Below are 16,161 nucleotides of genomic sequence, written 5' to 3' on the forward strand. Positions count from 1 at the left end.
TTAGTGTTGTGTTCTTTTTATAAAAGTCACCCCAAACCCACCAACCACTAGCACTTCTGCTGTCCCGCAGCCCTGGGCTGCTGGAGTCACAGTGACAAACAGAGGAGAACACTCAGACACTGCCACTGCCCCCACCAGTCCCCGTCCAGCACCGTGAGCAGCTGGAGCCAGGCAGAGGCCGGCGCCACGGGTTCAGTTCAGAGGTACCTCAGGAAAATAGTAATCTCAGGAATCCCAGCAGGTCTGCCACTGCCTGTCCCCTTGGCCACCACTGCAGAGGGATTCCCCAAGGCACTGCAGGACAGTAGTGCAGAAGTAACAGGCAGGAGATGGCTGGAATGGGGGTGGCAGCACGGGGGTCCCTCTGAAAGATCACTGTGCGTGGAAGTAGATAGGCTTGACTTTTCCAGACAGGATCTTGGGAACCTGCACAGAGATGATCTCAGCCATCATTTCTGGGTAGTCCACGCTCACCATGTGTGCCTTGATTAGGAGATCAAATGTAAACTGATGCAGGTCCTTGGCAATCTGGGAAAAAAAGAGAGCTGGTTAAACAAGTCCCTGGGCAGCGCTTTCTCTGGGAAGATACATAACAGAGGTCCCACCTTCCCTGGGAAAGGGAAACTGGGTGAGACTATCCAGTGATCTCTCCAATTGCATCTGAACTCCTCCTATGATGGGGAGGTTGCTCCAGGGAATGATCATTCTCACTGTGAAAAGTTTCTTTTTTATATTGTTTCTTATGCATTTAGATGGACATTATGTGTACAGATGGACATTTTCCTGTCCTCTCTTACCGGATGCACAGAGTCCAGGACCTTGGTGAGCTGGTAAAACCTCCGGGAACAGGAGGTGGGGTTCTTCCTCTTGCAGGCAATGATACGGTCAAGTTCCTTAATGTAATTCATGCGAAGCTCATCAAAGAGCTTCTGGTTCTTCAGGCCATCCACTGGAACTGGTGGGATGGGAAGGAAACAGTGAGAGGAACCCAGAGAGTGACAACAACAGGAGAGCAGGAGGAAGGCTGAAGCAGGGGACATCCCCAGCCTCCTCCTGGGAAGTGAAAGTCTAGGCACAGGGAAAGCACCAGATACCTCAAGGGCGATGCAGCAGCAGGTGCTGGAGCTCTGGGGAGGGAAGGGTGTGGACACTTACTAATACTGAAGAAGAGGAGAGCCTTCATACAGAGGAACTCCTGGGGTGTGATCTGAAGCCACCCAAATTCCTGGGAGAGGTGCCGCATCCTGATGCACTGGCTGTACATCCTGGATTTGTGCATGCGGTACCTGGCAGGGTGAGATGGGGACAGATGGCACGGAGCCCAGAGTGCACGTGTGTGATGGGGAGGACACAGCAAACCCCCCTAGCCTGGCACACCCCTCTGCCAAGGGCCCGAGCTCTGTACCAGGGGTGCCACATGCAGGAGTGGAGCATTTTCCAGAACGCCTGTGTGTGGTCCTCACTGGACACACATGGCTACAAGGGACTTGCAGCGTTTGTCTGAAGAGCGACTGCAATGATTTCCCAAACATTTCTGTCTGTGAGGGATATGAGGCCGAGTTGGAGCTCCCAGGCCAGTGGGGCATTGCCTGCTGCTGTGCTTGGTTATTGGGTTCCTGCTCTTCTATCTGTGTGCCAGCAAACCCTCCCCAGCTCTAAGCTGATGGTACATCAAGGAGAGCCCACCAGGACCTTACAGTACATTTTGTCTCTATCTCTGCTCGCCCCAGCTGCCCAACAGAGCTGGAATTCAAACCCCATAGCAGAAAAGCAGAAATGGAGCAGCCCCTCACCCCACACCAGCTTCTTCTGCTGGTGGGTGTCAGCCCATGGCAGGGCTGAAGGAGTGGGCAGAAGGACCTGGAGAGGCATCACAGTGTCCTCACTGCTCCTGGAGGTCACCATGGGTGGTGGCAGTGGGGAGCAGGCTGGGCACAGCCAGGCTGGGCTGGGCTGGGCAGCTCAGTGTAACTGCTCTAAGTGTAGCTTGTCACCTGGGCTGACCCAAAGCCCAGCATGAGGCTGTTGTTGTTTCACACTTACTCATTGAAGACCAGGTCTGGAGCGAAGTAAAGCATCCTGGAATTGACATTGGTGAAGGATCTCCACCCCATAGCAAACACCATCAGGCCCATCCAAGAGTACTGGATTATTGACATCTGGTCATCCACGTGCAGGTTGCGAAATCCTAATAAACAACGAGGGAGGGATGTTACAATTACTGCTGGCTTCCTGCAGTTTCCAGGGCTGTTTCCAGGCAGACTCCTGCAGTGCTCCTCTTAGGACAAGGTGGTCAGTCCACAGCCCAAGCTCAGCATGTCCCAGGACATGAGTCATGACATGGAGCTTCCACCTTGACTGGGAATCAAGGATAGAGAAGCACAAGCCTGCCCCTGGAAGGGAAGAAAGGGGACTTCAAACACAAAGAGGGGAGAAAGTCCCATTAGGACTTCACTAAATTTAAGTAACTGGATTTTAATGTGATGCTCAGAGCCAGCAGGCAGCCCCTAGGCCTCCCACCATGGTTACAGGTGCTCTGGTTTCTGCCCCATACACAGTGCATGGATTTATTGACTGTGGGAATGAACATGGAAACCTCAGCTACATTGCAAGAGAAACAAAAATAGCAGCTAAACTCAAATTACAATTCCCAGATGGCAGCCCAGAGTTAAACCCCAGGCATGCTTACACCACCTCCAACGCTGGTTTTTTCAATATTCTTGTAAATAGGCAAATATAAGCGAGTTTCGAGGCAATCATACATTATTTCAATCAAATATTAAAGCAATTTAACAGCTCCAGTGTATAATTACAACCCATTGAGGCAAGGATCTGTGTGCTTTGGAGAGCTCTTCAAGGCAAACAAGCTGAAGAATGAACCTTGCCCAGATGCCACCCTGGCACAGTCGGTGCTGGGGCTGGGGGGCAGCAGGGCAGCAGCTGACACTGCTACACCCTGAGGGGTCAGGCATCAGGTGCAGTTCAGGAGAGTAAAACCCTCTGATAAAGGGGTGGTTATAATAGAAAACATTTTCCAAATCACTCTCCCTTTCCATCAGCATTACTGTAGTGGTAGAGCCTCAGCCCTGGTGGCTTTGGTGGTGTCTCTGTGGATCTTGATGTCTGGTGTAGACAAGCCAAAGAGGCAGCAGGATTTGACCCTGGTTTTACAAGCCAAGTGACTCAAGAATAGCAAAACCAGAATGGGCTACTCTGCATTTAAGGGTATACAGACCAATAACCCATTGGGATCACCAGTCTAGGGGCTGCTAAACTCCTGGGAACATCAGACACCCGACCACAGTTCATCACCAGGGTTTGGCAGAAAGTGGCAAACTTACTGTGCCTCAGTCTCCTCCTCTGGCTGTATCACCCCACACATACGAGGAGTGGGGTTCCTCTTTTCTCTGGTGTCCCCTGAGGAGTGGGGCCAGAATGGAGAAGGCAGCAGGAATGGCCCCATGCTCCAGCCTCCAGGATGCTGGGAGGTGAGCTGGGTGCTGCTGTGCCCAGACTGAGCTCAGCCCTCTGCAATCCCACTCACTCAGTTCCAGGATTACAACGTGGAACAGGCAGCATGTCACCAGCCTTGCAGAGACACCTTGCAAATCCAGCTCAGTGAACACATCATTCACGGGGATGCTCCATTTACTGCACCTGCTGACCAGCATCTGGAAAATTCCTGACCCCTATTACCTCTCCGAAGGCATCACAAATATACCACACCAGGCTATCACATGGGCAACCTGAATGACTGCCAGGAAGAGCCCTTTGGGATTCTGCATTGCTCTTCTGCCATGTTGCTATTTACCCTTTTCATCACTTCAGGCTGGTCCTGGGACAAGGCTGATCCTGGTCTAGAGGGCAGTTCTGCAGGGCTGGCAGACACGGCCTGGAAGTGAAGCAAAACCTCCATGGAAAGAGGGGGAGAAGAGCAGGACCCTGAGTCCAGATCAGCTGCAGCCGTGCCATGGGGGGAAGTGCCCTGTGCCCACATGGTATCGCTGACCAGGGGCTATCAACCCAGAGTATAAGTTCCAACACATTCCATCACCCCTCAGTTCCTTCTCCCATCATCAGCCCCTCTAGAGACAAGTCCCACGCTGCTACAGGCTGCTTCCCAGCAGGGGGACACACACACTGCCCATGGAGATGGTCCCCCAGGAGCTGTGTGATGGGACACAGGCTGCAGACCACCGCCTTTGCACCTGCCCCCAGCAGTGCAGATGGGCTTTGGAACTGAGAGGGGATTTGTTTGCTTTCCTTCTCACCTGGCAGGGCCTTTGCCCATTTGACCACGTAGACCAGCTGCCGCTCCCCAAGCTCATTCAGGCTGCTCAGCAGGTTGGAGAAGGAGTCAGGCTGGCTGTTGTCGTGGCCAGCACACACCACACCAGGCTCGATGGCCTCCAGCACGTTGAGGAAGATGGGCTGGCACTCGTAGCCGTCAATGCGTGTCATCACCAGCTTGGGAGCTTGCTCCTCCGTCGGGCTGGACGAGCTGGCTCCCTCCATGTCGTCCTGTGCCTTCACGTTACCCAGTTTCTTCAGCTTGCGGGCTGTGGGAAAGATACACTTTAGTGTGATACTTAAAAATATACATAAAAAAAGTCAGGGCTTCTTGGCTCCATCATTGTTGTTACGAGGAAAGGAAGAGTGATGACCAGCAGCAGCTCCTCCCTCAGTGGGCACTGCCCAAGGAGTGCCCCTGGCATTGCAGTTCTCACCTAAGGGCAAGAGAACACATGGCGTGACAAAATCCATTTTATTGTTAATCTGACATGGAAAAGAACCAACATAATTTACATCCTCAGCAACGACTGGTCTCTAACTCCCAATTAAAACAGAGAGGAAGATCCAGGGAAGAGAGAGAAGAGATTTTGACTTGACTGAAGCTACTGCTCATATGCAATCAAAAAGAGGAGCAGCACAAGATGATAAACTCAATACATAGTCATGTTCCAGGGAGAAAAAACATTGCACTTGGATGCCAAGTGGGATTGTTCCATCCCAGACCAGGGTAGAAGCAGGATGCATCCGAGATAAAAGCCTTCTCCCTGCAATTCCTGCTGCCCCACAGCCAGGCTCTCCCAAACACACTGCACACATATTACAGAAAACACAATTCAGAAGCCAGCAGGTGGTTCCAGGGTTGTTCCCCTGGAGTCCCCACCGAGGGGGAGTGTTCCTGAGCCGGGTGGCCTCACTCTGCTGTGCAGCCTCATGAGCCCCATCAGCAGAGCAGGCAGCTTGCAGGGGGACCAGAGCAGCCGGTGACTGTGCCTGTGCCCAGCACAAAAAGGTGTTTTCCACACACACCTGGCTCTTAACCACAGCTGCTGGTCTGCCTGCAAGGCACACCAGCCCTCCAGAGGCGTGATACCAGAGGTCTTGGGGAGCCCGTGTTCCCCTCATTGATTCCAGCATGACATAGCTCAGCACAGGTGGCCTGCCATTGCCACCCCTCACCGAATCCAAAGCCCAGCTAATTAGAGAACAAAAGCCCGTGGCTTCAGCAGCTAATACAACATCAAACCAGTTGTCCTTGGGGTTTCAGCTGCTTCATTATATGATACTTATCTCAAATTTCCTTTCAGCTGTAATTAGAAAAATAAGCAGCAAAACATAAAAATGTCAAGTCAAAGGGCAGCTCTGTAAATTAACTCCAAATGTTGATTTTAAGCATTGTACTCTGTATGATCTGCTGTACAGGCAATGAAGACAAGCTTCTCCGTTAAAAGGGAGGAGAAAGGATTAATAAAAATAAAGGAGAGTGAGAGGAAAACAGTGCTGCAGCACAGCCACTCGTTTGATACAGCCTCCTCTCCCTCACCTCCAAAGTCACAGCTCTGCCAAGGCCACCACTAACCCACATCCCCAGGTGCCACAGCCACCCATGTGTTAAATCCCCCCAGGGACGATGACTCCACCACTGCCTTGGGCAGCCTGTGACAGAGTTTGGATTTAGAAATAACCACTGCCCCAGGTCATCTGTGTGAGTGACGCCAAACCCACAAGTACAAAACACACATATGGTTTGGTTTAAATGCTTGGTGTTTTTTCCTTACTATTTATTATCTATTATTAAAAGAGCCTGAGTGAAGTGAGAAGACAGCAAGTACCCATTGCATTGGCTCTGAAACCACAGCCACAAACCAGACTCCTCTGTGACAACAACTGCACTATCAGACGGGCCTTGGGTTTGTGCATTCCAGGAGCTGCTGTCCCACAGGTCACTGAAATACTGACATTACCAGGTGGAGAAAACCTTCAGAGGTAAAGACTGGCTTCTACTTAGTCACCTGTGCCAAACCCCTTTGTGGTGGTGGCTCCTACTCAGTAGGTAATATAAACAAAAATGTAAAAATTGGAATGAAAGATATCTGTAATGTTTTTACTCTAGGATGAGCTAAGCTGGGTAGAAGTCTACACTGCACTTCTTCAAACCAAGGTGGGAGGAACCTTAGGACGTGTGACCAATATTGGGATGTTCCTGCTTGGCTGTCAGCAGGGACAAGGAGCCCAGGGAGCCTCGAGGTACAGCTGCAGCACAGCACTGCACCAAGCCCTGCAAGCTGACCTGGGGGTCTCTGGGGAACTACTGGATAGATTTGGAAAAAAGCTTAAAGGACACAATTATATATCACAATAAAATAGTCACCAGTGCAAGAACCCCCAGGAGCACACAGAGCGATGGCCAAAGTGATGCACGTTTTAAGCATCTCCCCTACAGGCACTTCTAAAGCTCTGAGGAAGGAGTACTCTGGGCTCCAGCACCAATTTTCATGGTGCCAGGACTTAAGGAAGTTATGGAGACCTGGAAGAAGCTGTTCTCACACTGGATACGATGGAGAGATCCTGCAGCACATGTCGAGCTCAGCTGCCAGTGGGACACTGAGGAGCTGAACAGAACTTGATTTATATCCTGCTACCCTTTGCAGTTTTTATGAACTTCATACCAGGCTTGTCAAACCCTGAACCTGTCAAGCTATCAATTTTGTCTGGCCCAACAATTTCAGTTGATAATAATAACATTACTGGTTGTGGCAGACACATTTAAGAGATCTGAGTCAGTCAGGTCCACATTAATGAAAAGAACTTGAAGGATGTAATAGTAGATAGTGTTGCTGAGTGATTGCAAACCCCCTAGTGATACATCTCAAAGGCAACTGTAAGTGCTAAAACAACACCAGGCAGGTTTGTTTCTTCCAAGAGTGGCTCATTGCTACATTCACCCCAAAACCAAACTTAACTATTTTTACTCAACGAGCCCATATGACAATGTATGGATGGAAAACAGGGATGAACATTAGGGATGATCCCTGAACAGATGGACTGAGGTCAGCAGACAAGGGCTGATAGGTGTTGGCAAACTGCAGAAGTCACGAGGACACTGAAGACTTGACAACATGTCTTGGAGCAAGGAGGGAAGGAATGTCACTTGGGTGGCTGTGTAGGAGGCAAAAGGGTTATTGAGTCAAAGGTGACAAATACACTGTGGGGACAGAAAATCAATAAAATTAGGGGTTTTAATCAAGCAAACCAAGTTGTAATATAGATCCAATTGCTGTAAGTCAAGGGCAGACCAAATGAAAAATCAGGTATATCCAACATAACATAACTGATTGCAACTACTGCAATGGCTCTGCAAAAGCTGTGTCAGATTCCCCCTGGCTGGAATCAATCCCCACTGTGTTGGTGAGACATGGGCTCTGCTCTGCCCCCAGCAGCTGAAACTGAACTAGGACTAAGCACACCTATGCCTCAAGCTTGGGCTTCCACAAGCTTTTGGCTGTTACTACAGGAGATTTCTAGCTCTACTATAAACAAAATGAAAGGAATTACACGTGTTTTGAGATTTTGCTCCAGCCAGGACCCATATGGTTGCAGCTTGAGTGGCTGCTAGCTCTGGCTGTGGGCACAGGAGCTTGGAGTTCCCCACAGGAATAGCCCCTGGCACCTCTCGTGCTCCCTGGGTTCAGGGCTGGCAGAATCCCTGCAGCTGTGCCCATACCAGGACATTTCCCGGGCTCAGGGCTGGCAGGATCCATGCAGCATCTTCCCCAGCACCAGACACAGGTGCAGTGGGACAGTGGGCACAGGTCAGCACACCAGTAGGACCCAACACACTAAAACAGCATTATCACTGGTTTTTTGCTCCTTTTTTTTTTTTTTTTTTCCTTTTCCCTCTCTATAGAGAGAAAATCCTGCTTAGCGGATACCAGCTTTCAGGTCACTGTGATCTCAATCAATAATGAAGTGCTTCAACACATTGCCATCCTGTTCCCAAGCAGAGCCTGCAGAAGGCACTCAGTGTGTCACCTCCCCCTTCTCCTTCTCCTCCTCCTCCTCCCCCTTCTTCTTCTTCTTCTTCTCCTCCTCCTCCTCCTCCTCCTTCTTCTCCTCCTCCTCCTCCCCCACGAGAGCCGCAGGGTTGCCGGGGTTGTACCCCATCAGTGACTGTAATTAACCACCAGTTAAAAACAACTGGCTGGAACTTGGGAGTGATTTCAAACGCCCTGCCTCCGCTGTGGGAGAGGTTACTGTGGGCAACCACAAGCTTGCCTGTTTGTAACAATTGCTTTTACACCGACATCCAAACCAAATGTAAAATAGACCAGGCAGAACAGGTCAGGGTGACCCAAAGAGCTGAAGAAAAAAGAAGGGAGCAGGGTATCCGTATTAGCATTAATTTTGTCAGTGTGTTCTGCAGAAGAGGGTTACATTGATGTATGTCTTTTCCTACTTATGGAAACTTCACCAGAAAAAAGCACTTAAAAATAAGCTAAGAAAAGGGAGTGAGGGCTGCACTGCATTTGGGACCTTTGGGGAGAAATCAAACTAAGCCCTCTGCTCCTTGGTGAGTCACAAATCAGAGCCACTTCAGTAACAAGTCCTTCAAGACAGTGTTGTTGCAGCCCAGCAGCTCTGGAGGCTCAGCCCATCCCAGCAATGGGGTCAGGATTTAACCCAAAATGCTGACACACCCCAGCAGTCTGGGCTGCCTCCGTCCCCCTGTGCTGTGCCTGGCATTGCTGGGGCTCCTCTCTGCAGCCCCAGAAGCCCCCTCAATCCAGGGCTTCCCAGCAGGTGCAGCTCTGTCAGCCCCCTTTTCCAGGATATTCTCCTCCTCACTGTAACATCACAGAATCACAGGGTGGTTTGGGTTGGAAGGAACCTTAAATTTAGATCACACAGTTCCACCGCCTGCCATGGGCAGGGACACCTTCCACAGGTTGCTCCAAACCCTGTCCAAGTTTCCAAGGCCTTGGAAACTTCCAGGGATGGGGCAGCCACAGCTCCTCTGGGCACCCCATGCCAGGGCCTCACCACACAGGAAATAATTTCATCAAATGAACTCAACAAGGAGACACCCAGCAACCAACACTACTGGATAGACTATGAGCAGAAAACATCAGATTTTGGATATTGGCACCCTGTCAGTTTTGGAGGGCTACAGGTTTGGGAACAGAGACAAATTGTAACAAGGACCCTCACCAGGGACACAGGAGCAGCTTCCATCCCGCAAAAAAAAAAACAAACAAAAAAAACAAAACACTGAGGTTGTGATTTCACCAAGAAATTGCTCTTTTCTGCCGTGGAATAATCCCATCAAAAGAGGGGAGTGCTCTGCTCTGAGGCTCCAGGAGCCAGAACCAACTCACCCTGCTGTTTATATTATTTTTTAGATTCCCAAGGTTTGAAATCAGGGAAAAGTCTGTTTCCTGAAACACAAGCAGAAGCTATTGAAATTCACCATTTTGGTATTAGAGCCCTGAAAATGTTTCCTGAGTGTTTGATCACCCTCCATCAGCCTCATTTTCCAGCCACTTACTGACAGTTCATGCACCAAGTGACATACAGGGACCCAGGAGGGGACCCCGGCCGTACCTCCGAGAGTCATCCCGGCCTCGTAGCACTTCCGCAGGCGGCAGGAGGGGCAGTTTTTCCGTCGGAACTTGTCAATGGTGCAGTCATTCCTGCTGGCACAGAGGTACTTCTGTTTACCTAAAACACCAGAGAAACAGAGCATGGGTGCTGGGTACCAACGGAGACACGGGCTGGGCTCTTTTGGGATCACCAAGGGCAGCCTGGAGAGTTTGGTTCTTGTTTTTTAAATGTCATCCATCTATTTCATGGCTTTTGGTGGTTTTCTCCCAGACCACCAAACCCCACAGTTTGATCCTTCTGCCACAATACTCACCTATCACTCAATGCTCACCATGTTGCTGTACACACCTTTTTGGGACTGAGTTATTTTTTGTGCAACCCATTGATACCACTTGGGTCTGTTTTCTCCAGGTTACAGATATGGGAGTTGGGGAGCTGCTGCTCCACAGGTGAGTCTGATGCCACCCTGTCCCCTGGGACATATCTGCAGTCAGCCAGGAGGGAACTGGGACCAGCAATTCCCTGTATGGGGGACTTTGTGCAGCCAAAGGTTTTGGGGTGGCGCAGAAAATTCAGAAGTTACTTATGGTCAGAGACACTCATACCTCAGACTCAGCCTGCACTTGCTCAGAGAGCAGCTCATGCAGCTCCATGCCACAGCTTTTTTTCACTGCCCCATTTGCCAGACAAGCCAAGAATCATCACTTTTCTTGTCAAGTTTGAACACATTTACTGGATCAGGATTTATCTAATGTTCTTTAGGCTGCTCCAAACCAAACTGGACTCAGCACACAACAGAGAGCTGCATCTTATAGATCCACATGGGAAACCAGCCCATGGACTTTATTTATCATCCTGCAAGGGGTTACTTTCTGCATTCCTATAGGAATAACCCTTTGGAGTCATCAGATATCTATGAACAACCCCTTAATGTGCCAGTTTTGACATGAGATGCACCAATTTTGGTGCACAGATTTTACAACCCCCATAACCTCCCCCATTGCTGCCCTCGCTGCCACTACCTGAGGCTTTCACAGTTCCCTCCTGGGTCCCCCCAGCTCGTGCCTGGCCACAGTTTTGGCAGGACCAGCTGCCACTGTCACCCCCACAGATCCCCCTGGCAGGGCTCAGCACCCAGACCACTCCTCCCACAGTGCCCAGGGGCTGCACAAACACCCCATGTCTGACCTTCCCAGAACTGTCCTCTTCAAAGTGGATCATCACCCACCCTGCCTCAGCCCTCACCTGCATTACTCACCACATCTCACACCTGTTAAATCATTTTAATACTGTCCTCAGAACAGCTCTTCTCACCTTCTCCCTGGCTCATTTCCCATGAGAAGGATACTCATGCAAGCCTTGATGACACCTAAATCCCTAAGGACCCTAAAGGGAGTACAAATACCATCCTCCCTTTCAGCAGCTCATTGAGGAGGAAGATGAGTAACAAAGAACTTCAGCTGAAGTTACTTGGAGTTATTTTTGCACCAGGGGCACTGAGTGCTGAGGCCACACTCCCTCCACTCAGCCTTCTTAGGTACTCTCAAACGGGTGCCCTACTTTCTGGAATGGAGAGCTGGAAGGAGAGATTTGGCTGCCTGAGCCCCCGCAAGGGTGTTCCAGGATCAGGCACAGCTGTGTCAGGAGCCCACAGCCCCAGTCCCCTGCTCATCCCCAGGATCTGGACAGATCCCAACACGTGGGCTCATCCCCACCCTGCTCTGTCCCCGCTAGGCACCCACGGGAGGGAGCATGGAGGAGTTTGGCAGTGAAGTCTGAGCCTTGCTCAATGAGGCCACTGTGCTGTTTCCCATCTGCTCCGCAGCAGCACCTCCCAGCTCCAGAGCTGCAGAGAAGGGACACGGAGAAGGAGCCTTTCCCACGAGCCAGGAGCAGGTGGAGGGGCCCAGAGACGAACACGGCACGCTGGAGGAGGCTGCAGGATGGCCACAGCACAGGCTGTGAGCTGCAGCCAACAGCTCTCCCCACGGTCATGGTACAGTGACATTGCTGAGATGGCCAGGACAGCTTCATGGTTCGTGGACAGGCTCTCTGGGGCAGGAACCTGTTCTCTGTTGCCTCGGCCTGCACAAGTGAGCCCTGTTTGCTTTATGCTGTTCACCAGTAACAAAAAGAGAACCAAACAGCCACAGCTGGTCATGGTGCTGCTGCTGCTGCTGGGCGTGAGGATGAGCCGAGCTCGCCTCACCATAATTCCAGGGGATGCAGAGATTTCCCCTTAACCACCAGGAAAGGAACCACCAGCTCTAAAAGGCAGGAGAACAGGGAAGGGTGGCTGGAATGTGCATGAGTTCCTTCCCTCTGAAGTGAAGTTCCTTCCCTTCTCACACACAGAGACCTGTTTCTAATTTCAGGGTAATTCACTCTCTGCATTTCAGAGTAAGGTGAGGCATTTGCAATCAGCTGTTCTTTATTTAAAGATAAGTATTCTGTTTTGTTCTTCTCTAGATTTTAACACTGAAACTACTTCTTTGTTTTCTTTTTCTCCCCTGCAAACAATAGAGGTGTTTTCTTGTGTCAATCCAAGGCAGAGGCTCTTGCTTTGCAAACCTGTACATAAAGGTCCAAACCTCACACCCATTCTCGCGTGTTCCCCAGTGGTCCTGCTCCTTCCAAGGCCCATCACCCAGCCTGTCCTCCTCCACAGACCACTGCCCAGCTGAGGACACTGCAGATGTCACCCAGAGAAGCCCCACCTCCTCCCCTGCCACCCAGGTCCTGTTCGACACGTGCACAGGTGAGGGGGGAAGTCACACCCAGCACCCTCTGCTTTCCAGACCAGCACAGGCACCCCAAGAGAGCATCTTTGCAGCAGCCCCCACCATGAACACACTGCAGTGCCCGTGTCCCCTCTGCTGGGAACATCCCCCCCACCTTGGGCCCCTCCTGGCCCCCCTCACACCAGGCAGAAATACTCTTCCTCCACCTCCGAGCCCTCCCACTCATCTCCTGGGACCACAGCACACACTGGGAGCCAAGGGGAAGAACTGCTCTCTAGTTCTTCCTGACTAAAAATAATAATTTTATGGAGGTGAGTTGCTCAATCCAGAGGAATCATCTAACAGCCTGTTGCCACACGAGCTGCTGTGCCCAGACTAACTTTCTCCTCCAGACAACAAAGTAATCTCTGCAAACATCTGGAGCTAGATAGATGACTGCAAATGTGAAAAACCAGTAAATACCTTTTGGAAGACAGAGATCCTCATATTTCAGGGCATGAACTGAATTTTAACAGCTGGGGGATGAGGCCAAGCTTTCTGCGAAAGCAACTCCCCTGGGTCTCATGTAACCACGCGGGCTCTAGAGCTCCCCTGGAAAGCCTCTGGTCCTTGGGGCTGTCACCAGCAGGGCCATGCCCAGAGCTGAGCCTGTGGGTTTGGTAGTGGCACCCTTCCCATGTGATGCTCCTACTAATACCTCAAGAGGGCTCAGCCACAGGACTGCCAGGAGCCAGCACTGAGCCACTGCTGAGGAGCCTTTGCAAAGTCGTTTTCTGAACAGCCCTCTCTATTTACCAGATGGTTGCAGTGAGCACTCAGAGCTTTCCCTAAACTCTGGTTGTCCCACCTTTTGCTCTCCCCATGACATTTTAAGGCAAATAACACCCAAAGAGTCGTGAGAAACCCACCACTGGAGCATCTTCTGCAGACTCAATTTCTTTGTGTGTCACAACAGCCTGGGAAGGAGGAGAGAGATTTTGACAAGATGGCAAGGCTCTTTGCTAACGCTCACTTTAACTTGGTGTCATCTTGAAATCTGGCAAGAAACTGTTGAGTTGGCCCAGAGACATCTCTGTGGTGTAAGGCTAATCCTCAGCAGGTCAGAACATAGAACACTAATCCACACGGAGAATGATGGAGGCACTCAGAGCAGCCTGCACAGCAGCCTGGCTGGGTGCCTGCTAGGAAAATTGCCAAATACTGAGTTATTTTTTTCGTTTAGCTCTCTGCTATTTAAAGACAGCCCCATCAGGAGCACAGCCCAAAGCATCCCAGTCCTACACTGCCAGGAATGCTGTGTGGAGGCAGCTCTGGGCTGGCTAAGGTCACCACCAGATCTCAGAAACCTCAGAGGGACAAGGAAGGTCTGCTTCTCTCCAGGGATGTATGCAGAGACATGATGATCTCCCTCCTGGACAGAATGGGAGATCAGGAACCCCTGGGCTGCTAACTGATGCAGGAGCTGCGTTTTTTGAAGCATTTTTCTGTTTCAGGGACAAGGGTGGCATCACTTGGTCTTCAACCCACCCCAGCCATGCTCACCTCACCCAGAGGTGTCCTGCTTACTCATGTAGGGAAAAACAACATCTGTGCTGAGCTGGAAGAGCTTTTTGCTCACCAGATGAGGAAGGGGAGCCTTCCTTTGTGGGCAGCAGGTCAGCAGCAGCCCTGGTGACAGGGCAGCCACCCAGACTCTCCCTGCTGGGACCCCGGGGCAGGTGACTGCAAGGGAGGGCTGGGCTTGGTCACCAAAGGAGGGTGGTGACCCTGCAGGCGGGGCAATCCCCACCAATCTGTGGGGTGTGCTTCAGGGCTGGCCTGGACACAGCTTGGACATCTTGAGAGAGTCTGTGAATCACGAGAGCTGGCAAAATGAGACAGGACAATTTCCTGTCTTTTCTATTAACTCTTCCAGCAGCTGAACCTGAACTTGTGAAACCCCTCAAATCTGTCAACTATTTCGTCAAAGCAGGGGTGGCCTGCTCCTGCCCATAAACCCCTCAGTTTGTCCAAAGGGAAGAAAAATCAGTGTCACAACTTTTTTTTTTTTAATATTTTCTCTTTCTCACCCCTTAGAAGCCAGTGCATGTCTCTAAAACCTCCTTAAATATCCCCGAATCCCTGCCAGATAAGTTCACTATTATCTCAGAAGAATATAATAAAAAGGAAATGATGTGTCCAGCTATTTCCCTCCCCTCCAAGATGCTGTTTGTGCTGCTCTAGCCACAGCCCTCTGCTGCTCCCTCCGCTGAAGGCTCTGGCTTGACACCAGCACCAGGAAGGTAACAGGCTTCTTTTCTCATGGGGAAGCATTTTCATCTACTGCTGTAAAGTCTCCAAGGGCGACCTAAGGTTTTCTGAGAGGCATTTTATGGACTTTAAAACATGAGAACACGCTGAAATATCAGCTGTCAGTAATGCTCCTCAGCTTTAAGAAGGAAGAGATGTATCTGGAAACTCACCAAAAGTTAGAACAGAAATCACCACCTGCCATCTCTGCATTCAGTACCTATAAAGGAGCACAATTTATTGTCACTTCCCCAAAATAAAACTTAGCCATGTGCCTCAGGGTAGCATAAGATGAAACCTCACAATTTGGCAGCCCCCATGCCTCTCCCTGCACACACATATGGCTCCTCAGGAAAGACAAAGGGCTGCTGCCCAATCCCAACAAAACCAAACACTCCCAACCCTCTGCCACACTGCGAGGCTGGAGAACCACGAAGAGACATAAATGCCATTTAAATAAATGATACAGCAGAGGGAACAACTCCACGGTACGTGCCTCGGAGCAGCCTGGGCTGCCCCTCTGCCCATGGGCACCTCCAGTCCCCGTCAGCCACAGCACAGAGCCCACCCTGGTGCCAGGGGAGCACAGCTCCACACCCAGCAGACACAGGCACTCCAGCAGCCGTGCATCTGACTGAGAGCCAAGGCTCCGCTTACTATTAATCAACAATGACTTGCTGACTTAGACAAGCATCTGCTATTTACTCTGGCTGCACAAGCTAACCCACTTGGCTTGACACAGAGCTGGTGCTCAGCAGAGACAGATCTGCAAATTATTTACTTGGGAGAAATATGCAAAAGTTTGTTAACTATTATTTGACTGCCCTTTTTGGCAACACTGATGTCCCCTGTGGCATAGCCCCTCTTCTTCCCTGCACCAGCACTGACAAGTTGGCTCCTGGCACCAAGGAATGAGGGAAACATGACTCCAAAAAGAGGCAGGATAATGATAATTGATCTAATTGATGTAGAAGCAGCATTCTGACAACAGCAGGTGAGCACCCCTAGCCTGGGACTTCTGCTGATATACAGGAGAGGTTGAGCACAGGGAAAGGTCATGGTGAGACAGAAGCTCCATCCTCTTTTTGCTGCCAACCCTCTCCCGAGGGCACCACAGCCAGTGACACCAGCTGCCAACGGCGTGCCCACATAAACTCTGTTAGCAACAAGGAAAAAGGATGGCTTGTATTGGCTCATCTCTCCTGACAGCAAGCCTGATCAGTGACTACAGGCACGTTAC

The 16,161-nt window shown here is 50.7% G+C and overlaps 1 protein-coding gene across 1 annotated transcript in view; it reads right to left on the reverse strand.

Annotated features, from left to right (window-relative positions):
* The window catches only part of AR (androgen receptor), a 35,395-nt gene continuing 19,234 nt past the window's right edge, over positions 1-16,161 (reverse strand). Inside the window, exons 3-8 of the mRNA XM_068204623.1 lie at positions 9,892-10,008; positions 4,272-4,559; positions 2,044-2,188; positions 1,156-1,286; positions 798-955; positions 1-528 (exon numbers count right to left, since the gene is read on the reverse strand). Of these exons, the coding sequence (XP_068060724.1) occupies positions 373-528; positions 798-955; positions 1,156-1,286; positions 2,044-2,188; positions 4,272-4,559; positions 9,892-10,008 (995 nt within the window). The 3' untranslated portion in view covers positions 1-372. The remainder of the gene's footprint in view (positions 529-797; positions 956-1,155; positions 1,287-2,043; positions 2,189-4,271; positions 4,560-9,891; positions 10,009-16,161) is intronic.

The sequence above is a fragment of the Anomalospiza imberbis genome, chromosome 14 (genome assembly GCF_031753505.1).
Source record: "Anomalospiza imberbis isolate Cuckoo-Finch-1a 21T00152 chromosome 14, ASM3175350v1, whole genome shotgun sequence".
Taxonomy (NCBI): domain Eukaryota; kingdom Metazoa; phylum Chordata; class Aves; order Passeriformes; family Viduidae; genus Anomalospiza; species Anomalospiza imberbis.